Source organism: Staurois parvus, unplaced genomic scaffold, assembly GCF_062004578.1.
Source record: "Staurois parvus isolate SC_StPar_1 unplaced genomic scaffold, SC_StPar_1.0 ptg000155l, whole genome shotgun sequence".
NCBI classification, from domain to species: Eukaryota; Metazoa; Chordata; class Amphibia; order Anura; family Ranidae; genus Staurois; species Staurois parvus.
In genome coordinates, this window is record NW_028317951.1 from 27,847,765 (window position 1) to 27,872,747 (window position 24,983).

The window sequence follows — 24,983 nt, forward strand, 5'->3', positions numbered from 1 at the left end:
AGAATGCCCAATAATCTTATATTCACCACACTTGTTACATCTGACTAGATACAAATAAAATTGATAATTTAGGTAGTCCTCGTTTTACGTAGTTTTTTTTAATTCCAGAAAACAACATACACGTTAGTCTGGCTGGCATTCTGCTTGCGATTTACCAAAACTATGTAAATGTACAAGGATCTATGTAAACTATCCAGTCAGGCAAAAAAAGATCCTACAGTCAGATTGTAATGTGTATAATAAACTTAAAGACTTAGATTTATTAAACCCAAAACCCAAAATATATTGCAGCTTACCAATCCAAGATGTTGTGGTTGCATTAGTTTTCTGTTTTAGGCTTTTTTCTTCCCTCTGTTTTCACCTGGTAATTTGGCCAGTAACACACCTCCTGTATTAAACCTAGTACACACAATATGAATATTGGATGAATGATTATCTGTTTTATTTTTTGCATGCTAGTCTCGTATTGAAAAAGAATAGGTTACTAAAGTTACGAAAATTCTCGTACATCAGAATACAACTTCAAAAGTGATGTATTCTTTTGTTTCCGATCATGCGCAGTCTTGGTCACTTAATTTTTTACGGATGAATACTGTACTGATTAAACAAAATTGTTTGTTCTGTTATCGCACAAGAAACAAATTTGTGCTTGTCACGTCAGATATTTTCACATGAACTGTTGTGATCGGCAGATTATCGAACAATCGCTCTGAAAGCAGTATTTTTCGGCCAATATTCTCATCGTGCATATGAGGCTGTAGAGTGCCCCCATTCTGGATGAAGGAGCAACAGAGGCACCTTGGACAACAGCATTGTCAGTCAGAAGATAATGTTAGATGCATGAAAGAAGATTTAGATAAACTATGAAATTGAAGTCAAACTCCAGATAACATTTTTTTAAGCAATTACAGTAACAGTTTTGTTGCTTTTGGGGTAAAGGTTTTACATAAAAGCTGATCATTGTAAACACCTCTATCCGTTGCAAATGGTTTATCTTAACCTGTTAACTGCTAGATCTGCACGAGAGCTTTTCTGTTGAAAAGCAACAGACTTACTGGCAGGCTCACCAGGTGAAAATGAAGAAAAGATTAAAAACAAACTAATGCAGTCAACACATCTGAGAATGGGTAAGCTGAAAAATAAGGTTTCCTAGTTAGTATTTAGTAAGGAAGTTACAAGAATATTTGAGAAAATACAGTGCATTCATAAGTGCTCAGACCCCCTTCACTTTTTTTCAATTCCGTTATGTTGCAGCCTGACACTACAGTTGTTTAAATTCATTTTCTCTTACGTTCATTGACAGACACAGCCTCTTCCTAATTCATAACCAAACAGGGTTTTATAGCTGCACATACAGGAGTAGGACAATAGGCAGAAAACTCGGCTGCTCCTATGGGCAGTTCTCTCTGGGCATAAAACTCCCTCTACTATAGGACTCCAGTCATTCTGCCTTGTGTTTCAGGAGTATGGTCGTGTTGTTCTGCTGGGTCCTATAGTTCTTTAATTTTTTTTCTTTTATTTTTCCCTGGGATTTTTCCTACAGAGATCTTATATCAACTGTTGGGCTGGAGCGACAGGCTGGATAATCTAGATCCAGTGGTCACCCCAATCTGACCAGCAAGCGCTCGCAGACTGCTAGCTCTGTGCTCAGTCGGCTCTACTATGGCTTATCCTGAACTGGGCGGCCAGTGAGTTAAACGTCTCGCGGGGACACATGACGGGGCACCTATAGCCTGTGTCACAGTGCTACCCCTGACCAACAGCCCCCCAGTTCAGTGGAGAGGATGATCCGGTATGGGAGCATTACCCCACGTTCCAAGGAATCGGTAAGTAGATGCCTCCCCCTTCCTTCCATGGACGTGGTGTGAGGCACGGGTACTCCCCGGTGCGATCGGTCCTGCGGGGTCCCCTCCTCCCCTACAGGCCTGGGCTTCTGTTCTACCATGTTCAGCAGACATTGGCTAATGGCTGCATTGCCTGATGCCTCAAGAGTATACAGAGCTGGTGGACCAATTAGTTCAGGGTCTACAGTATGTGACGCATCCCTTGACGCAGCTCCACTTCTCTCTAAGCCTTCCATTTTAGCTCCAGTGCTGAGATGGGTACTCCAGTGTTGCTAACCAGTCTTCCAGACAGCCCTTGGCAGATGTGCCCTTCCAGAGAGTCCTTCTGTTTGGAGCTTTGTGAGATGATTTTATAAAGAAGCTCAGAGTGGCAGGAGTACCTTCCTCCCAGGTTCCCACAGGTGTGGTGCTTTGGGCCCAGGAGCCTTATAAGCCCACAGATTACACCTCCTCAGCATGAAGGTGCACCCACCCTTTTCCAGGGTGGGGGTCATCTTCGTCTATTTTCGGGCTTGTTAACAGCCCTCATTCCGAAAAGTGAGCCCTCGATGTCATTCCCTCAGGCTACAAAAATAGAATTTCTCTCCTTTCCACCAGATAGGTTTTTCTCACCAGTCGGAGGTTCTTGCTGGCATGTCTGCAGGCTTTGTACGGGGCTGTGCAAGATCTACTCCTTCGAGACGTTTCTGTACCAGTGCCTGAGTTAGGGCAGTTACATGGTTTTTCTGCCAGTCTGTTCAGTTCCCAAGATGGACGGGGTTGGCCTGATCCCAGACCTTAAGGGCCGGGACCGCCTTCTTTCAAGTTCACCAGTTCAAAGATGCATCCATTCACTAGGTGATGGCCTGCATAGACATCAAGGACTCTTGCCTCCACTCACCTATCTGTGGGGGACATCCGTGTTTTCTATGCTCTATCAGGGACGGTCATTATCAATTTGCAGTGCTGTCCCTAGGTCTGGCCTCCGATCCCCAGGTGTCTACCAAGGTGTTGACCCTGGTTCTGGCTTTGCTGAGGCAACGAGGGATTGCTGTGATCGGTTGCTTGGATGCCTTGCTTATGCGTGTGGAGACTGGCAGGTCCCTTCTGGACATTGCGGAGATCACTATGCGCTCAGTACAAGACTTCTGTGTATCCTGTACCTCAGGAAGTCTGTGTTGATCCTTACTTGGAACAGGCCAAGGGTTCCTCCCATCAAACACTCTCCAAGAGGTCCGTTCAGCTGTGTGACAGCTTTTGTCTTGCAAGTATCACTCCTTGTGTTTTTTGTATGTGGGTTTTAGGCCTGATGGTGGCTACCTTTTGATGAGGTTCCATATGCCCAGTTCCTATACAGGAACATGACAGAAGGAGATCCTATCCAACTGGGACAGATTGTCCGCTTCCGTGGACATTCAGATATACCTGGAGCAGTCGACGACGGCCTCTCTTCTCTGGTTGCTGCGGTCTTCCCCTTCGCTGGACTGTGGTCACGCTGGAAGCCAGCCTGTCAGGCTAGGATTGGACTGGGCTCAAGGTTGCTGGACTCCGGAGGAGGCTCAACTGCCCATCAGTGTGCTAAAGCTTCGGGTGATCAGGTTATCACTGACACATTAGACAGATAGTTGACAAAGGATCTACCGATCGAGATCCAGTTGGACAACGCCACCGCAGTGACGTATGTCATTCATTAGGCAGACACGTGAAGTGCAGGGGTGGCGCTGGAGGCAGCTCATATTTTTTATTGGACAAAAAGGTTCATTCCTGCGCTGTCTGTCGTGCACATTTTTGGTGTCGAAATCTGGCGAGCCGATTAGCTCTGGCATCAGACGCTGGATCAGGGTGAGTGATCTCTGCTTACGGAGATGTTCCATAAGTTCTGTCTTCTGTCAAGTTCATTGGATCATCTGGTAGGCATGCCAGAGGTGCTTCTGGCACTGTGAGATTGGTACAATTTCATCTAGGCCTTTCCGCCTGTTTCCTCATCTGCTGTGCAGGAGAGGAGATGAGAGGATCCTGGTGGCTCCAGACTGGTCTCGCTGTCCATGGTATGCCAACATGGTGTGGTGGTGGCAGACGCTTCCTGGCGGCTGCCTCTTAGGGAGGACCTTCTGTCCCTGGGGCTGGTATTCAATCTAGTCTTACCATCACTGGCTTGACAGCGTGGCTATTGCAAGCCAGATTCTGAGGTCAGGGGGTTATCTGATTCGGTGATCCCGACTGTCCTAAAGGTTCGTAAGTCTACCCCTCATCAGATTTGTCATCGCACCTATGGGGGCTTATATCATTTTTTAGTGAAGCTTTGGGGTTCTATCCTCTTTCGTTCTTGGTAGCTGAGTGTTGGTCTTCCTTCAACGTGGTGTGGATCCAACTTTTGCCTTGGGCATGATCAAGGGTCAAGTCTCTTCATTGCGTTTATTGATGGACACAGCACCCACTATAGAGTTTTTTTTCTCCGTTGACAGTGCTTGTGACTGACTCCTAAAGCAGAGAGGGGGTGTTATGCCCAGAGAAGACTGTCCATAGCAGGGACTAGGTTTTTTTTTTCTGCCTATTGTCCTACTCCTGTAAGCGGGGCTGTAAAACCTGGTTGGTCATGAATAAAGAAAAGGAGTTGTGTTCGTCAGTGAACTCAGAGAAAGGGATTTTATGGTAACAAAAAATACAGCTTTTTTTTTTTCTTTTTTTTTTTTCATTAATCTACACTCACTACAGAATTTTAGAAATGTCTGAATTATCACATTGGCGTAAGTATTCAGACCCTTTGCAACAACACTTGAAATTTAGATTCGGTGCCTTCCATTTTTCTTGATCATTGCTGAGATGTTTCTACACCTTGATTGGAGTCCACCTGTGGTAAATTAAATTTGGACATGATTTGGAAAGGCATACACTTCTCTATAAAAGGCCTCCACAGCTGACAATGCAAACTGTATCAGAGCAAAAACCATGAGGTCAAAGGAACTGCCTGCAGAGCTCAGAGACAGGATTATTGCAAGGCACAGTTCTGGGAAAGGCTACAAAAACATTCTGCTGCACTAAAGGTTCCCAAGAGCACAGTGCCCTCCATAATTCTCAAATGGAAAAAGTTTAGCACAACAAGGACTCTCCCAAGAGCTGGGATCACACAGCCAAACTGAGCAATTGAGGGAGAAGGACCTTAGTAAGGGAGGTGACCAAGGTAGGACATCTCTACCTATTAGTACAATTCTTTAATTAATCCCCCCAAGCCTAAGTACAACCTACCTGATAAAATATGTGAACGTTTATAGGCATCGCTCAAAGCAATTATCCCAGCATAGCTCCAGTAACTCACATTTGAAGCAAGTGCCCCCATGTGTTCTATGGGTGAGTGATACTGATTGCAGCCTCCAGCCATCAACCGGAGTACATCTCACCCATATAGCTCAACCTTCTTGCCTAAATGAAGACCTTTTCATCTAGTGTTCTCCTGCCTTTAGGAACTTCTTTTTATAAAAAAAAAAAACGCAATACATGTTGTTTAAATGCATCAGTAAACACGTTCATTTGTCTTGATTTAAGCCTCTTGTAATCCATTGTAGCGGAACCACTCAGAGAGGGAGGGACAGCATTTCAGGACAGTCAGCTTGTATACATGTGCTAAAAAGGAACATGATGATAGGAGTTAAAGTAATGTATTAAACTGTGACAGAGAACTGTTGGTCACTGTGGGTTGTTTGAAGAGAAGACCTTTTACTGTAGCAAGAGGAATTATTGGATTAGGAATTTCCCTGTTACAGAAATCCTTTTTTTAATGTAACAGAGCACCTGTAAATAAACTTTTCTAATCTTTGTTTTATTTTTTTTTCTTAGCTGACATTTTTAATATATCTTTGTTTACATTAGCTTCAGAAATAGTTATTTCTTTCTCTTACTTTTATCAGAGTGTTGAAGAGGAACTATTCTTCAAGGCAGTCTCTCTTTGCCACACTGTACAAATAAGTCATGAACAACCAGAAAGCTGTGTTGATGGCCTGAGGTACTCCAATGGTATATCCACCCAAATGGAATACTATGCATCTTCACCAGATGAAAAGGCACTTGTAGAAGCCTCTAAAAGGTGGGAAAATTTACCCTGTATTGTAAAAAATCTGCAGTGCCTGTTTTTTATTGGTTTTAAGTCTAAATCCGGCCGTAGATGGTTCGAATCTCGACCAGTTCAACAGGGATTGGCCAAGTTTCAAACCATGTATGGGCAGGCTGAATGTACCCAAGTTGATCGATTGAGCCTGTGGTTGCAGGAAAGAAAATCGCTCCATCTATGGCCAGCTTAAGCAACAATGTCCTGATCAGAACATATAATCTGTCTTAAAATGGATTTCTTAGTCGTATAGTACGTGCTCTGTACAGTACACAGGCTCTTTAATCATTACAACTGGGCTATATATAGCTACCTTCAAGTGATTGTATTATTATACAGGATTTATATAGCGCCAACAGTTTGCGCAACGCTTTACAATAAGGGAGACAGTACAATTACAATACATTTCAGTACAGAAGGAATAGGAGGGCCCTGCTCGGGGAGCTTTCAATCTAAATTGTATGTTGCCAAGAAAATAAGGCTGCAGGGATATCTCCCTATATAACGCCTTTCACTTCCAACTACCCTCAGTTTTTTGCCTGGGTTCTTAGGTGATGGACCTCTTCTCTCTCCTGAGAGAAGCTTTCCTTCTTTTTATAGAGTTATGTCTCTCACTCTCTGATGACGATATTCCACCAAGATGACTTTCAAGATTCCTGCTGCATCATAGCCACTGCAGCTCCTAATGCTGCTTCCAAATTGGTTGACTCTTAGCAGAGCCTTGGGGGAGCATACCTAGACCCCGACTACACCACCCCAAGTGGTGTTGACCTGTAACATTGCTTTACAGCTGCAGAACCGAGTTCCTGAAGCTGCCTCAGCCCATATGCTGTAAAAATAGGCATAAGTGAGCGCTAAAGGTAATGAAGCTGCTGAACACAAAAGGTACCAAAAACAACCTCCAAAGATTCACATATAAAAAGGTGCAGCGCTTATATATTAAAAAATGCAAAATATCAAAGTGCAAGAGTATATCACTGCAAAAACGCAGGCAGGGTGTGATTATTATACTGCCCCTTATAGGCCTCCTTAGCACCCAGCTTGCTACATCACCATACATCACCTTTTTTTGGCTATCACCGTGTGTCAACAGAGATCCATTTGATCCTTCACCTCACCCTACTCACTGGGAGATTGTGAACTATATATTTGTGTGTCAATTGAGACTATAAGGGGCAGTATAATAATCACACCCTGCCTGCGTTTTTGCAGTGATATACTCTTGCACTTTGATATTTTGCATGTTTTAATATATAAGCGCTGCACCTTTTTATATGTGCCTCAGCCCATAGTCCCCCTTTTGTTGCTTCGGATTCCCTTTTGGGGGATATGGGGGACACCAGCAACCCTTTTGGTTGTCGCAGCTTACAGACTGGATTACCTTTAAAATTGATGCAATTTATTACTATTATTTGCGGGCCAGGAACTGCTCATTTGTGCTTTCCCCTTGTGTCTACTGCGCTATGACATTTCCAGTTGAGTTACTGTGGCTGTGCTTCCTGTCCCTTTCCAGGCACAATCTTGGACCTGTAACACTTCTAGGCTTTGATTACCCAGTATAGTTGTTATCGCATTACCTGGCTTTTACTGCAGCCTACAAGTACTTGGCAAACTTGCAGAGGTCACCACTACCCCTCAGGCAATGATATTCATAACCATGGCAGATTTCAAGAGCAAGAAAAAGGGTCAGGTGGACTTGCCAACTTGGTCTCTTAATGATGATGGTAGTTTCCACTCAGGGCCCTGTTACCCTTCTCTCTGATGGTTGCCCACAATCTGATACCTTGCCTTGCTCTGGCAGTTCTGCTGGATCATTTTACGCACCAGCCTCATCTTTCTTGTCCATGGATGAATTTTCTGCCACAATGTCAGATTTCATGGGCATACTTTGTGGCCTTATCAAGTCCATTGATTGCAGGAGTTACAGCTGTGCCCCTTCAACTTCCTCTCCTGTATCAGTCTTGATTTTGCCAGACATGTTACCTGAGAAGGAAATTAAAGTGTTACTAAACTCAGGACCCTATATCTGGTGTCCCACAGTACACAGAACATGGAAGTGCAATTATTTTTACTAAATATAAACTGCTAAATACCTTTTCTCATCAGCAGTTAGAGCAGTCTTGTGACTTCTATCTGTGTCCAGCAGAGCACTGGTTAAAGCTTGTAGGAGGAGTTTTTTCTTTCTGCTGTAGGAGAATACAAAACAACTTACCTCTTTCTGGACAGTGCTGATTGGCTCTGTGCTGATCACATGCACTTTCCCAAGAAAAAAACAACCCTCTCTTGCAATACACACCAAACTGAGTATGTGCAGAATGGCTAAGTTAGGATCAAATGGCCTTTTTACAGAGAATTAACCCCTTAAGTTCCACAGCGAGTATAGCAAGCATGCTTTCCTGCATATACAGACTGATTTTACTGTTGTGGGTTTAGTAACACTTTAAGGATGATTCCTCTTCTTCGAAGGAATTGGATCAGGCTAACACTCCTGTAGCAGAGTTCAGACTCTCCAGCGCTTTGGTTAGATCCTCAATCTGACAAAATCTTCCCCAAATCTGGACCCATGTCACAGATTTGAGAACCAGGACCTAATGTTAGACACAGCTTTGTCCAGAGTCCTTTGGCCTCGGAACAAAATTCTGTCCTTTAATTCCCATTCTGGGGCCCTTTAGGCCCAGGGGAATCCCTCATTTCATGCTTGCATGAGGGTCTTGGTTCTAATAGTTGCCTCCTTCAAGGCTGTGCCATACACCTAGTTTCATTCCAGACTGCTGAAACTCAAGATTCTGGTAGGATGAGACAAACAGGCTCAGTCCTTGAGCTGTTTGCATCTACCCCCAAGGCCAGAATTTTCCTAGCATGCTTAAATTTCCACTCCATGGCTGAAGTTCCAAAGTTGTGGAAGGTACTCATGATGGATGCCAGCCTGTCGGGCTTAAGTGCTGTCCTTGGATGCCCTCTGAGTGTAGAGGACTTGGTCACTGGAAGAAGTTTAAAGTGTTACTAAACCCATGACCCTGCATTCAGTGTATCTGGTCTCCCACAGTACAAAGAGCGTGAAAATTTAAAAATAAAATGCTAAATACCTTTTCTCATCAGCAATGTATAGCAGTCTTGTAACTTCTATCAGTGTTCAGCCGAGCACTGGTTAGAACTTGGAGGAGGAGTTTTCATTCTGCTCTGACTGTCCTATGAGACTGCATAAGCCCTGACCCTCTGTCTGGAAAGAGCTGATTAGCCCTGTGCTGATCACATGCACCCTCATAAAGATAAAACTACTCTCTAGCAATACACACTAAACTGAGCATGTGCAGAGTGCCTCTTAGAACTCTGTATTATCAGCAGATGGATTGGGCACAGTAGAAGATGGGGAGGATCACAGAAGACAGGATCAAGCCGCCTTTTTACACAATACAGAGGCTTAACCCTTTAGGCTCCACAGTGAGTATAACAAGTATGCTGTACTGCATACAGTGCCTTGAAAAAGTATTCAACCCCTTGAAACTTTCCACATTTTGTCATGTTAAATCCAAAAACTTATTTATATTTTATTGCTATTTTATGTGATAGACCAACACAAAGTGGCACATAATTGTGAAGTGGGTGGAAAATGATAAAAGGTTTTCAAACCTTTTTTCAAATAAATATGTGAAAAGTGTGGGGTGCATTTGTGTTCACCCCTCTGAGTTAATACTTTGTAGAACCACCTTTCACTGCAATTCCAGCTGCAAGTCTTGTTTGGGGAAGTCTCTACCAGCTTTGCACATCTAGAGAGTGAAGTTTTTGCCCATTCTTCTTTGCAAAATAGCTCAAGCTCTGTCAGATTGGATGGAGAGTGTCTGTGAACAGTAATTTTCAGGTCTTGCCACAGATTCTCAGCTGGATTTAGGTCTGATCGGGCCATTTTAACACATGAATATGCTTTGATCTAAACCATGCCATTGTAGCTCTGGCTGTAAGTTTAGGGTCGTTGTATTGTTGGACGGTGATCCTCCGCCCCAGTCTCCAGTCTTTTGCAGACTCTAACAGGTTTTCTTCTAAGATTGCCCTGTAATTGGCTCCATCCATCTTCCCATCAACTCTGTCTAGCTTCTCTGTCGCTGTTGAAGAAAAGCATCCCCACAACATGGTGCCACCACCATGGTCCATGCTCGGGAATGTGTGTTCAGCGTTATGTGCAGTGTTCCTTTTCCGCCACACATAGCGTTTTTCTTTTAGACCAGAATGTTCAATTTTGGTCTCATCTGACCAGAGCACCTTCTTCCACATGTTTGCTGTGTCCCCCACATGGCTTCTTGCAAACAAGATTTCTTATGGATTTCTTTCAACAATGGCTTTCTTCTTGCCACTCTTCCATAAAGGCCAGATTTGTGGTGTGCACTACTAATATTTTTCCTGTGGACAGATTCTCCCACCTGAGCTGTGGATCTCTGCAGCTCCTCTAAAGTTACCATGGGCCGCTTCTCTGATTTAATGCTCTCCTTGCCTGGCCTGTCAGTCTAGGTGGATGGCCATGTCTTGGTAGGTTTTCAGTTGTGCCATACTCTTTCCAGTTTCAGATGATGGATTGAACAGTGCTCCGTGAGATGTTTAGAGCTTGGAATATTTTTTTTTTATAACCTAAATCTGCTTTAAACTTCTCCACAATTTTATCCCTGACCTGTCTGATGTGTTCCTTGACCTTCATGATGCAGTTTGTTCACTAATGTTCTCTTAACCACTTCCTGTCTGGCCCATGTATATAACGGCCGGACGGGGGCAGTTTGCCGTTCATAAATGGTGCCCACCATTTTAATCTGTGCGTGCTACAAAGGACGCAGCGGAACACTGATCGCTGTACGGGACCTCTGTGAGTTCCTGATCATGTGATCACTGATTGGCCAATCAGTAATCACATGAATAGTGATAAGCAAGATGTCACTTCTGACATCATTGCTTACTACTAGTGAAATCTGTGAATGATCATAGAGATCACATGGTACAAGGCTATTCACAACAGCCTTGTAGCATGTGAAATATCACAGCTCGCACAGTATTTCTCAATGGCTGCAAGAATACAGCCACAGAGATAGAGAAATGATTGCTTTTACAGCCTTCATGAATATATTATTATTATTATACAGTATTTATATAGCTCTACAAAGTTTGCTCAGCGCTGTACAGAGTAATGGGGGACAGTACATGAGACAATACCGTAACAAAACCGTATACGAGGGGTTCGAGGGCCCTGCTTTTTCGAGCTTACAATCTAAAACAATGTAAAAGCAATCCGTGTAAAAAAATAAATAAATAAATCTTCACTCCCTACAAGTAGTACAGTGTCACTATGGTGACACTGTACTGCTAGGGTGACAATATGTTTAAAAAAAATAAGTAAATACGTAAAAATAATATAATAAAATAAATGTAAAAAAGATTTTTTTAAATTATTATTTTTGGTTATAAAATAATTTGGATTATTTTTGTTTTACTAAAAAGATAGCTGAATATATTTTGGCTAAGATTTATGAAGAAAGATTATAATGTTATAAAATTATTTATAATTATTCTAAAATTATTTATTTGCAAAATTTTATAAGAAACACTTTTTTTCAAAATTTTTGGACTTCATTTATATAGCAAAAAAAAAAAAAATCCCAGTGGTGAATAAATACCACCAAAATAAATGTCTCAAAAAAATGCTAAAAAATTCATATGAGTACAGTGTTGCATGACCGCGCAATGGTCATTCAAAGTGTGACAGCACTGAAAGATGAAAAGTGACCTGGGCAGGAAGGGGGTAAAAGTGTCCGGACTGGAAGTGGTTAACAAACCTCTGAGGGCTTCACAGAACAGCTGTATTTATACTGAGATTAAATTTACACATAGGTGGACTCTATTTGTTAATTAGGTGACTTCTGAATGCAATTGGTTCCACTAGATTTTAGTTAGGGCATGCCACACTTTTCAGATTTTTTTTTTGTAAAAAATTTTGAAAACCATTTATCATTTTCCTTCAACTTCACAATTATGTGCCACTTTGTGTTGGACTATCACCTAAAAAACCAGTAAAATACATTTACTTTTTTGGTTGTAACATGACAAAAAATTTGGAAATTTCAAGGGGTGTGAATACTTTTTCAAGGCACGTTACAGACTGATTTTACTGTTATGGGTTTAGTAGTAATTTAACTTCATATCCACATTCTAGAGCTCAGAGTGATTCGGTCATCTCTTCAACTCTGGACTCTATTGCAAGACACCTGATGAGAATTCAGAATCCAGTTAGACAATGTTAGAGATGTGGCCTATATCCGCCATCAAGGAAATACTAGAAAATGTGGCATACAAAAAGAAGCAAACTTTATCCTTGTTTGGGCAAAACTGCACGTTCTGGCCCTGTCCCTGCTGTCCACATCCTAGGCTTGGAAAGTTAGCAGGTGAATTGTTCAGTTTTCAGTATCTTGAAATGAGAGATTGCACTCTGCACCCAGAGGTGTTTTAAGCCCTTTTCCCACAGGTATGGGAGGCTGGATGGTGAATCTGCTAGTGTCTAGATTCAGCAACAAACTGGACAGGTTTATCACCAGGTCCAGGGACTCTCCGCATTCACAGTGGATGCTTTGGTGATGCAGTGAACTCAATTCAGCCTGACCTTCACCTTTCCGCCCTCCAGATTCTCCCTTGTCTTCTCCACAGGATCGAGATGGAGAGCATTCCGGTGATTCTCATTGCACTAAATTGACTCAGTAGAATTTGGTACTCAGACATACTCAAACTTCTGGCAGGCACTCCGTGGGCCTTTCCAGATTGTTCAGACCTTCTGTTCCATGCGTATTGCTGTTGAAGTCACTGTCCTTGTGACAGAGTCCTTTCAGACTCTGTCATTGCTACCCACTTGGAGTCTAAGAAAACAACTTCTCGCAAAGTCTGCTATTGCATCTGGAGAGCCTGTTTCTGCTACTATTAGACATATTTTATAGCACACATTTCTCTCCATGTGTGATCTCCTGTGTCCCCTTGAGATGTAATCAGGTCCTCTTAGCTTTTCAGAAGGTGAATTTAAACTATTTCCTCCCCTGATTTTACTCGCAAGGTGGCCGCTCTTGTTGCTCTCATCTCTGCACTGAGGGTCTGAGTTAGTGACCTTATTCTACAAGAAGCATTTTTTAGTGTTGCACAAGTACAAGGATGTCTTGAGGCCTCCTTCTTTTCAAAGGTAGGTCTCTTTCCATTTGAGGACATTGTCTTCACTCTTTTCTTTTTTTGCCATTGTCCACTCACCTGAAGGTAGTTGCATATAACACAGAAGTAATTATTAAAGAGCCCGTGTCCTTTACCAAGTAACATATTTTACCTATTATTTTAAAATTCTATTATTAACCTATTATAAATGCAGGATCATGCACATGTGCTCTGCTTGCTAGATTTCCTCACATTATACTATCTTCCCAGCGATAGGGGGCTGTCTTCATATTTTAAAATTGGATACATTTAGGGATGGTCCGATACCAGTATTAGTACCAATACCGAGTATTTTCACAAGTACTCATGCTTGTGAAAATGCTCCCAATGCCTGAAACTGATACTTTGCGGTGTGATTTACACCAATACAAAATGTATGGACGCAAATTGCACCACAAAGAATAGCCTTCAATTTGAACAGAAATGCAATTCTTGTTCAAATTGCATGCAGTTTCCCCACTGCTCCTGTGGGAATCCAGGCTTGTCACATAGGAGCGGTGTGGGAAACCGCCTTGCACCGATCCCATACTGTCACAGAAGGAAAAGCTGGGGATTTCAACCCCTCAGCTTTCTATCCTCTAAGTGCAGGGATGACATTACAACTAGATGGCTTTTGATCGGTCAGCACCGCCATGGCGCTGACCAATCACAAGCTGTCATCCCTGCAAGGAGAGGAGAGAAAGCTGCAGGGATTTCAACTTACCAGACCTGTGAAGCATTTTTCTCTCCTCTCCTTGCAGTTTGACAATACGAGCTAGACGGCATCTGATTGGTTAGCACTCTGGAGGTGCTGACCAATCAAAAGCCGTCTAGCCTGTATTTTCATCCCTGCACTTAGGAGAGAAAGCTGCGGGGATTGTAAATCCTCATCTTTTCCTTTTGTGACATAATGGGATCAGTGCAGGGAGGGTTTCCCGCACCATTCCTGTGTGAAATCGCATGCGGTTTTGGATAGGAATCACATTCCTGTTCAAATCGCATGCTATTCTTTACGATGCAATTTGCATCCATACATTTTGTATTGACGCAAATCACACCGCAAAGTTTTGGTAACCTGTATCAGCGAGTACTTGGCCGAAAGTATCTGTACTCTTACTCGCCAATCAAAAAAGGGTATCGGAGCATCCCTAGTTACATCTTTATACCATTTTTTTTCATGCAGTGCCACTTGAATACCTGCAAAAGAGTTTGATTTAATTCGTCCTTGCAATTCTCACACTCCTGCCACTTTGTACACCCAGGCTGATGATAGCACTCATTTCTGATTTATTAGTCTACTGTGGGCTGCCCCATTGGACAGTGAGTCATCATTCCCTCTTTGATGGCCAAGGAGGTGACACAGGAGGCTGTATAGCTAAAGCAGGAATTTTATTGGCTCTGAAGTGTGGCAATGATGACTGAATCCTAGATTCAGGGCACAGAAATTACCTTTTGGTAATTAACCCATTTCACAGTGTCAATTTATGTTCCTCAGCACATTGCCCTGCATTGAGAAAACATTGATCTATGTTTTGTTGTAGAACTAGGAGCCCACTCTGACACTGCCATTAGTCTGTATTAACCCAATCATATGAATATCTTGATTAACAAACCTGCCAGCTTCATCATGGTAAAACGTCTTCAAAGTAATCCTTATGATGCTAGTTGAATTTTAGAACCAGTCAATACACAGGGCCTCAGAGTTTGCTTAAAACCTCTCCCTTCAAATGCTTGCTGCCCCCTGTCATTCCTTAATAAAATGCAACAAGGTAAGTGGACAGTTGATGCTTTGGCAGTTTATAAATAGACTGAGCCCTGTCACCAGCATGGCAATGCTTGATTATCTACACGCATGTGATGCGTGTGCTATTAGCGTGTTGTTGTTTTTTTTCCCCCCACACAAGCACCATCCACGGACCGCAGCACAAAGATCCCATTGGCGTGGTTACCTACAGTACCATAGCAGCTCCATATGGAGGGAATCGGGTGTTGGGGAGTTTTGAGTATTGTGTCTAAATGTCTCGGTCCCTGGTTTATTTAGGGGTAATCTTTTTTTTTTTTTTTTTAAATTCAGTGTTCGAGTATAGAAATAGATGTTTCAGGAATTAAGTGCTGTATTGTGGTATGTTTGAGGGGATATGCCTATTATTATGAACAGAGGAGATTCAGATGCTCTGGGGATTGAATAGGGCAGCAACAGTGCTATGGGAATAAATAATAGTAGTGTTGCATCCAACATGGTACCTGCTGTCCAGCAGCATTCTTTTCATTATGTTTTTTAAAAAGCGCTGGTTTGCTGAAGTTATCAATGTACCATACTGTGCATATATTACCGCACATCTTGGCCAGAGAACAGTAAGAATTGATACATAACACATCACACACATTTTCTTGAGATTCACAGCTATAATGCTATAGCCATTCAGTAACCTATGGAGCCTTGTGAGAGAGTTCTGAGATGCACAGGGAGATTTTCTTGTGGTTGGTTAGCGGCGTAGAATGTTCTGAATATTCATAGTTATTTTTCTGTACAAAAAAAACAAAAAACAATTCCCTTTTTTTGTTGCAGGATGGGTGTTGCTTTTTTTGGAACCAGTGGTGATATAATGGAAATCAAAATTCTTGGAAAACTTGAAAGGTAACTATATAATCACTAAAGCAATCGGATGCCGTCTAGCCTGAACTGTCGCTGCAAGGAGGGGAAAGAGTTGCAGGGATTTGAAATCCCCACTGCTTTCTATTCTCTCCTACCACTGATACTCAGTATGGGATGCCTGCAGGGAGGTTTCCCGCACTGTTCCTGTGAGAACTCGGGCTATGACAAGCCTTGGTTCACACAGGAGAAACCGCATGTGAATTTGGACTAGAATGGCATTCCTGTTCAAATTGCACGCTATTCTTTGCTGTGCAATTTACGTCCATTAACGCAAATTGCACCGCAAAGTATCAGTGCTCAGTATCTGCGAGTACTTGACCGAAAGTATCGGTAATCATACTCGCCAATTAAAAAAACCTGGTATCGGTGCATCCATAGTTTTCACACAGGACTCGCTGGCAGCAAGATTCTGCTTAAGTATTTGTCTATACGTTTATGTGTGTGCTAACATTTACATTTGTGCAGTGTAAGTGGGCCGTATTAGCTACTGCTGCTGCACGGGACAGACATGCAAATATGAGTGTATGTAGCGGTTCTGAATGACTGTCGTTATGTACATGCGCTGCTGCATAAATTTAAATAAATCGACATAAATCAGCTGCTGCATTTTGGAAAACCATTAAATCAGTGGTTTTAGTTATGCTTTAAAGTGGTCGTAAACTGAATAAATATAAAATCCGCTGACAGGTCACTTCTGTCATAAATCTCCCCTCTTGCCTGTCAGAGGGTAGTGTGATTTGAGCTGCACATGCGCAGTTCAGACAACATTTATGTCCTGCTTTGCATGCCGCAGCGATGTGATTCCTGCGCACGTGTGTGGGAGTGACATCGCCACTGTCCGGCCATTCAAGTGGCTGAAGATTCCGAACCTGGAAAGAACAACGGGTGAAAATGGAAGCGCCAGAGAGCCATGAAAGCGCAGGAGGGCTCAGTTTTCAGATAAGTCTGTCATAATGTAAACCTGCACTGGAGCCCATATATTCTTTTTTGTTTAGTAAAAAGACTTAATTACCGCTTTAAGGACAAAGTTCTATCTTTCCCTGTCAAAAAACAATCCATTAGATCATTAAGTTCTTCATGTGTTTTCAGCATCATGAACCGGTTTTTCGGTTTGGAGGGCTGCCACCTGGTATTTAGTTCATATACTTAAGTTTTACCAGGTGGATGTTCAGGTCTCTCCTGATGCTAGCTTAGATCATTCATACATATTTCAGGCAGCGCAGTAGACTGGTAAAGTTGTTGTAAACCCTTACGTATACCCAGTGAAGTGACTGGCCTCATGTAAATACATAAAAGATTAAACAAATCATCCTACATAAGTTGTACCTGTTTATCTGTAGCTTTCTTTTCTCTGCATTCATTCAAAGTCGAGAGTTTATAAAGCTTGTCTAAGAGTTTAGGAAAATGGGGGCAGATAGCTGAATTTAGACACTACAGAGCTTGATAAGAATAGCTCTGAGAGCTGATTGGAGGGAAGAGAGAGACTCCCTTCACACAGCACACAGGTACAGAGCTGAGGCTGCCAATCAGCTGGAGGTCCCTCTCCTGTCACCTTTTTTTCTTGGTGTCGGAAAAACCTGTCAGAAGTGATTCATGCTGATAGCTGAGGAAGGAGTCCGCAGACAGAAATTGCGCATGGTGCTCTTAATTGAGACGAGTACACACTGTAGAGGGATAGGCTTTGTTCATATTTCATGTCTGAGGTTTACAACCACTTTAAACTCTGTTAAACACTTGACCTCCAGAGTATTTACCCCCCTTCCTGACCAGGCCATTTTTGCGATATGGCGCTGTGTGACTTTAACTGACAATTGCGTGGCCATGCAACACTGTACTTAAATGTATGTCCTTTTTTTTCCCCCCACAAATAGAGCTTTCTTTCGGTGGTATTTGATCACCTCTGCATTTTTATTTTTTGCGCTATAAACAAAAAAAGACCAACAATTTTGAAGAAAAAACCCCACTATTTTGACTTTTTGCTATTAAACTTGTCCAATAAAAAAAATTTCAAAAATCTAATTTTGTCATAAATTTAGGCCAAAATGTATTCTGTTACATGTCTCTGCTAAATAAAATCTCAATACATGTACATTAATTGGTTTACATGAATATTATAGTGTCTACAAATGGTGGTGTATATATACTGGAATTTTTTTTTTTTTAAACTGGTATTGGCGGCGATCAGCGACTTATAGCGGGACTGCAGTGGGCATTCTGACACTGGGTAGGAACTGACTAATTGCCACTGACATCCCCAGTGACACTAATACAGTGATCATTGCTAATAAAAAGCACCGACACTGTACTGATACTGAGCAGGAAGGGGTTAACTTTTGGGTGATCAAAGGGTTAACTGTGTGCTGTGTGTGTGTTTTACTGTGTGTACTGTTTTACCTTGGAGACATGCAGTTTTGTATTTCTATGCTGTTCAAAGAATTACAAAGCAGCATGTCCTTGCTGGCAGGAGAGAGGTCTGTGATTGACATGCCTACCCGCAAATGGCAGCGAGTGTAGGGTAGCGTGCGCTCCCTACCAGGAAATGCAAATTACCTATATGCCCTGTAGCAGTAGTTCTACTATAGGGCGTCAGGGAAGCAATTAATCTGTGATTTTTCATGGAGCTGATGGCACATCGTTTGCTGTGTTGCTCACCGATTATTTGAACTGCTATTGGATGTCCCATTGTGCTTGAATTACTTCACGCTGTGTGCCCTAATGTACCATTAGGAAAACGGGATCGTTGACTCGCCATAAAATACTTCTCTTAGGCCTTTGTGTTTTCATAAACTGCGCATTCTGTAGAGGTTTTATTATCAGTACGCCTAAAAACTTGTGCAAAACACACACAAAAAAACGTTGTGGAAAAAAACATAACACAACTGATGTGAACCCAGCCTTCGAATACATTAAAGTGGTTGTAAACCCTTACATATACCCAGTGAAGTGACTAGTCTCAGATGACAGACAGAGATGAAAAAAATCTTCCTACATAAGTTGTACCTGATAATTTGCAGCCATTTGTCCTGTACAGCCTTCTACAGCTTAGAGATTAACACAGATTCTGGCAGCATCTCTCAGCAGCAGAAGGCAGGGATCTGAATGCATTCACTGCACAGCTATGGGAGAGGAACTGTGAGTTTGATGGAAGGGATGCACTACCCTCCTCACTCTACACAGAGAACAAGCACAGTTGTGGCTGTCAATCACAGACTGTGTGCTGGAGTCCTCCTACCTGTCAGGAAAAGCTATCAGATGTGAGTCAGGCTGATAACAGAAGAACCAGGCAGCAGAGAGAGATCACTCCCAGAGCTTTGGAGAGAGGTAACTACATAGTAGAGAAAGATATGCTTTGTTCAGATTGTATGTCTGTAGTTTACAGCCACTTTTAAGGAATACAAATCCCCTCTGTTATGATCCACTTCTACTATTCCTGGGTGTGAAACACTGACATTATAGGAGTACAAAGGTTATACTAGGTGGTCCTTTAAGCTTTCTTTGCCAGTGTTCAGTCTCCTGGAAGCAGCACTGTAACTAATGTATTGGCATTATTTCATTCTGTGCCCTTTAATGTACTCCCAAGAAAATGATTTTACGGTAATCCAAAAAACGTAACTTTGCTTCTGTTTGTGTTTGGTATTAGCAATTTCTCCTCTATTTCTTTCCAGACAGAAGTTGAATAAATCTCTCCAATGGTGCCCCTGACTGCAGTAAAATCCTTCCCCCACTCTATCCAAAAAAAAAAGGTTTTGCCTACAATTGGTGCAGTTTAGGGTATATACAGTTGTGTTCAAAATATTAGCAGTCAGACATCACTAACCTGATCAATCACTGTTTTTGGTAGAAATGATATTTCTACATGGCAAATAATTGACCAGCAGGTGTAGTAGAGTAATAGAAATCCAACAGACCCAACAGTCATGACATGCATGCTGCTGATTCTGTGTAATTGAATCACTAATTGAAAGGGGCATGTTCAAAATAATAGCAGTGTGGAGTTCTATTAGTGAGGTCATTCATTCTTTGAAAAACAGGTGCCAATTATTGCCCTTATTTAAAGAAGGAAGGCAGCAAATGTTGTACATGCTGGTTACAGTGCATTTCTCTCTGAAATTCTGAGGAAAATGGGTCATTCCAGACATTGTTCAGAAGAACAGCGTACCTTGATTAAAAAGTTGATTGGAGAGGGGAAAACATAAAGAAGTGCAGAAAATGATAGGCTGCTCAGCTAAAATGATCGCAAATGCTTTAAAATGGCAACCAAAACCTGAAAGATGTGTAAGAAAGTGAAAAACTACCATTCAAATGGATAGAAGAATAGCCAAAATGGCAAGGACTCTGCCAACAATCAGCTCCAGGAAGATCAAAGAAGGTCTAAAGTTACCTGTGAGTACTGTTACAATTAGAAGACGCCTATGTGAAGCCAAGCTATCTGCAAGAAGCCCCCGCAAAGTCCCACTGTTGAAAAAAAGACGTGCTGAAGAGGTTACAATTTGCCAAAGAGCACATTGACTGGCCTAAAGAGAAATGGCGCAACATTTTGTGGACTGATGAAAGTAAGATTGTTCTTTTTGGGTCTAGTGGCCGGAGACAGTTTGTCAGACGACCCCCAAACACTGAATTCAAGCCACAGTACACTGTGAAGACAGTGAAGCATGGTTGCGCAAGCATCATGATATGGGGATGTTTCTCATACTACGGTGTTGGGCCTATTTATCGCATACCAGGGATCATGGATCAGTTTGAATACATCAGAATACTTGAAGAGGTCATGCTGCCTTATGCTGAAGAGGAAATGCCCTTGAAATGGGTGTTCCAACAAGACAATGACCCCAAACACACCAGTAAACATGCAACATCTTGGTTCCAGACCAACAAGATTGACGTTATGGAGTGGCCAGCCCAATCCCCGGATCTTAATCCAATAGAAAACTTGTGGGGTGACATCAAAAATGCAGTTTCTGAGGCAAAACCAAGAAATCGAGAAGAACTGTGGAATGTAGTCCAATCATCCTGGGCTGGAATACCTGTTCACAGGTACCAGAAGTTGGTTGACTCCATGCAACACAGATGTACAGCAGTTCTCAGAAACAGTGCTTATACAACTAAATATTCATTAAGTCATTCAAAGGAAAGCAAAATCTTCAAACATTTTTCAGTTTATATAGTGAATGTTTGAGTTTGTAAAGAAGAATACAAACACTGCTATTTTTTTGAACAGTCTAATATTCACTTTTCTTCAATTTTATTAGAGGAACAACACAACTTTGATATTTTTTCTTCATGTTTTGATTTGGAATAGAATGTGTAGCGTTCCCAATGCATTTGTGTGTATGGAAATAAAAGCTATTAGAAGGATTTTGAGCTTTATTCACTTTTTCCAACACACTGCTATTATTTTGAACACAACTGTATATCGCATGGACACTTTGTTTTTCTTTTTTTTGTTTTTTTTTTCTTTCTTGGATTGAGATCTAGACGGTCACTCAAGGACATTAACATTGTGTTTTTCAAGCCATTCTTGTGTAGGTTTGGCTTTATTTTTGAGGTAATTTTCTTGCTGGGGTAAAGCAGATGTAAACCCAAATTAGGAAGTCTGCATCCAGAGTGAAGATCTTATATAGAGTAATTGGATACTGAAAAGACAATGGCAAAAAAAGTATTATAACACCTTTTTGAAAACATTATTTATGATGGCTGTCTTTTCTGTTCATCAATGTCAGAACAGAGGGTATGCACTTGCTGGGCAGGAAAACACTATATAAAAATTCTGTGCTTTACAATTTCAGGCTTTAATACTGATGTGGGAATGCTCATGTACAACTCCACTACTGTAGTGTAAGCAGGTTAGTTAGTGTTTTCACCCCCCCTAAAGGAAGTGCACCAGGCTCGTAGTAGGTTGTAGGATAAAAAAAACATTGTTTTCCCTAAATAAACAGCTATGTATTCATTTTTGGTTTTGGGTATACATACACATTTTTAATTAAATCACGCTGCAGAAATCTGTTTGCATGTTGTACAGAGTTATATGACAACTAAGAGGATGAATACTTTTTAAAGACACTATTCTGGTGCATTACAGAACCCCTGCATCCTTGAACACATCTCTATAGAGTGATTTGCCTTGGTACAGTTTTGGTTATTCACCTGTTGACAATTTTATGTTACTAGTTTTATTGAACAGCAAGTTAAAGTGTTACTAAACCCACAAAAGTAAAATCAGTATGTATATGCAGTAAAACATGCTTGTTATACTCTCTGTAGAACCTAAGGGGTTAATCATCTGCATTGTGTAAAAACAATGTTTGATCCTGTCTTCTCTTATCCTCCCCTTCTTCCAGTGCCCCCCTCTAATTCCCTGGTAAGACATATCGTGTGGAGTCACTCTGCATATGCTCCGTTTGTTGTGTATTGCTAGAGAGGTTTTTTTTTTTTTTTTTTTTTCCCTTGGCAGAGTGCATGTGATGAGCACAGGGCCAATCAGTGCTGTCCAGACAGAGGTCAGGGGTCCTGCATTCTCCTAGAGCAGAATGAGAATTCCTGCAAGCTTTAACCAGTGCTCAGCTGGACACTGATGGAAGTCACATTGTGTAAAAAGGCCGTTTGATACGAACTTCTCTGCTCCTCCTCTTGTTCAAGTGGCCACGTCTTATCTCCTGATAAGACAGACTGAACTTTAGCCATTCTACACATGCTCAGTTTGGTGTGTATTGCTAGAGAGGTTTTTTTTTTAGATTGGCCCTGTGCTGCTCACATGCACTATCAGCACTGTCCAGAAAGAGGTCAGTTTTCCATCCTAAAGCAGAAAGTAAACGCCTCGTACAAGCTTTAACCAGTGCTCTGCTGGACACTGATAGAAGTCACAAGACTGCTATATACTGCTGATGAGAAAAGGTATTTAGCAGTTTATATTTACTAAAATAATTGTACTTCCATGTTGTGTGTACTGTAGGAGACCAGATAGAGTGAATGCAGGGTCCTGGGTTTAGTAACACTTTTATAGTTCATGGTTATTTATTAGCATTTACTTTACAACATGTTTATCTAGAATATGCATAAATTAGTGCTCTCGTACCCTGTACTTTAGATTCACACGTGAACTTCCTTATAAAGTGGAAATAGAGGCAAACTGCTAATTACAGTTTAAGGCAGAACTATGACTGGCCCACAGTAAGGATACCGCAGCTCATTTATACATGTAGGGTAATGGGATGTTGGGAAATTACAGTGAAAATCATCAATAGTTTATAAAAAGCATCAATTTTATTTGTATGAAAAGGGTATTCAAAACGCATCTTCCTATGTAAAATGCAAGAACATAGCACATTTAGCTAGTATAACCGTTTTCACCCATATAAACTATTCTTTGCCAAACCACTGTTCAGGTTGGATAACAACTTGATCTTCCAGACAATAGAGCTAGCCACAAATGGAATAGTGATAGACTGTTAACGTGAAGTGGTCTCCAAACTTCAGATCTTTGCTTGCATTTATTAAGCTCTTGGGGAACTGTTTCTCTCACTGACAACAACAGTGGGGCATAATTCCTCCCATTGACATCAACGTGGAGTCATAATTCTTCCCACTGACATGAAGGATGGGGGACTGTTCCCCTTACTAATATGAACTATGGGGTGGTTCTCCTTATTTTACACAGTTGATACACATATGTCCATTGTTTCACCTGCCAAATGATTTGTCATTTCAATCAGTGTTATTTATTTATAGTACGGATGATAGCTCTGCTACTTTCTTGCATAGTATTACTGATTCCTAGGTCAGATTTCTACTCATTGAACAGAGGTGACAATGACATTGCTGAATAATTATCTATTGATCTGGCTGAAGCCAGAGGGGTAACATAGGAAGCTGCCAAGCTAAACCAGGAAGCTTATTTGCTGAACTAAGAAATTAGTACATCACTTATGTGGAGGGGTATAAAGTAGAAGATCCTTCAGTGACAGGTAACACAGTAAACATATATGTATTTCAAATGTATTTGGATATATGCTTGTAATTTTACTTTATGGAGTGTAATGAGAAAATGTCTGCTGTGAATGCTCAGTTGTTTGCCTTGTAAGATGATGTACAATGGCTGTGTAACTGGTCTTCATTTTTTTTAAATCAAGGTACAGGCTTCTTCATGTTCTGGAGTTTGATGCAAATCGTCGACGTATGAGTGTCATTGTACAGTCTCCTTCTGGTAAGGTTCCAGACTTCCATGTGAATTCACACTATTAACATGTTCACATTGTGTATATAACAGAACCACTCAATGCTTTTTTTTTTTGTTTTTTTTTTTTTAAGGGGACAAGTTCCTTTTTACCAAAGGTGCAGAGTCTGCTATTCTTCCAAATGCCAAAGGCGGAGAGATAGAAAGAACAAGGCTGCATGTAGATGAGTTTGCTTTAGTAAGTTCTTTTTTGGACTAGATTCATCTCACAATTAAAGATGTAGTTTATAAAACTAACTAAATTGGTGACCTAAAGGTAATTCAATTTCAGTTATTATAATCGTCTGTCCATTGCCCGTCTTTACAGTGGTTTCAGAGACTACAGATTCATACATATTTGGGGATCTTTTTTTCTTTTATAATAAACTTTCAACATACATAGAAGTACTAGGTCAGCTTCTGGTACTGACATTATTTGCATTTAATAAAAATACATACTATAGCTTACTATAGATTAGAGAGATGCATTAAAGTGTTACTAAACCCAGGACCCTACATTCACTATAGCTGGTTTCCCACAGTACACAGAACATGGAAATGCAATTATTTTAGTAAAAATAAACTGCTAAATACCTTTTCTCACCAGCAGTTAGAGCAGTCTTGTGACATCTGTGTGTGTGTCAGCAGAGCACTGGTTAAATCTTGTAGGAGTTTTCATTCTCCCCTGATTATCCTATGAGACTGCATAACCCATGACCTTGTCTGGACAGCACTGATTGGCCCTGTGCCGATTACATGCACTCTGCCGATTACATGCACTCTGCCAAGGAAAAAAAAAACTCTAGCAATACACACCAAACAGGGCATGTGCAGCTTGCCCCCCAAGGCTCTATTGTGTGAGCAGATGGACTGAGGACAGTAGAAGATGGGGAGGATCTGAAAAGACAGGAGCAAACAGCGGTTTTACATAATGCGGAGGATTAACCCCTTAGGTTCCACAGCGAGTATAACAAGCAGCCTTTACTGCAT

The 24,983-nt window shown here is 41.4% G+C and overlaps 1 protein-coding gene across 6 annotated transcripts in view; it reads left to right on the forward strand.

Annotated features, from left to right (window-relative positions):
• Positions 1-24,983, forward strand: part of ATP11B (ATPase phospholipid transporting 11B (putative)) — a 218,702-nt gene that overhangs the window by 112,245 nt on the left and 81,474 nt on the right. For all 6 annotated transcript variants that reach the window (XM_089675574.1, XM_089675572.1, XM_089675573.1 and 3 more), the window contains exons 14-17: positions 5,729-5,904; positions 15,698-15,766; positions 23,911-23,984; positions 24,089-24,192. In XM_089675574.1, the coding sequence (XP_089531700.1) occupies positions 5,729-5,904; positions 15,698-15,766; positions 23,911-23,984; positions 24,089-24,192 (423 nt within the window). The remainder of the gene's footprint in view (positions 1-5,728; positions 5,905-15,697; positions 15,767-23,910; positions 23,985-24,088; positions 24,193-24,983) is intronic.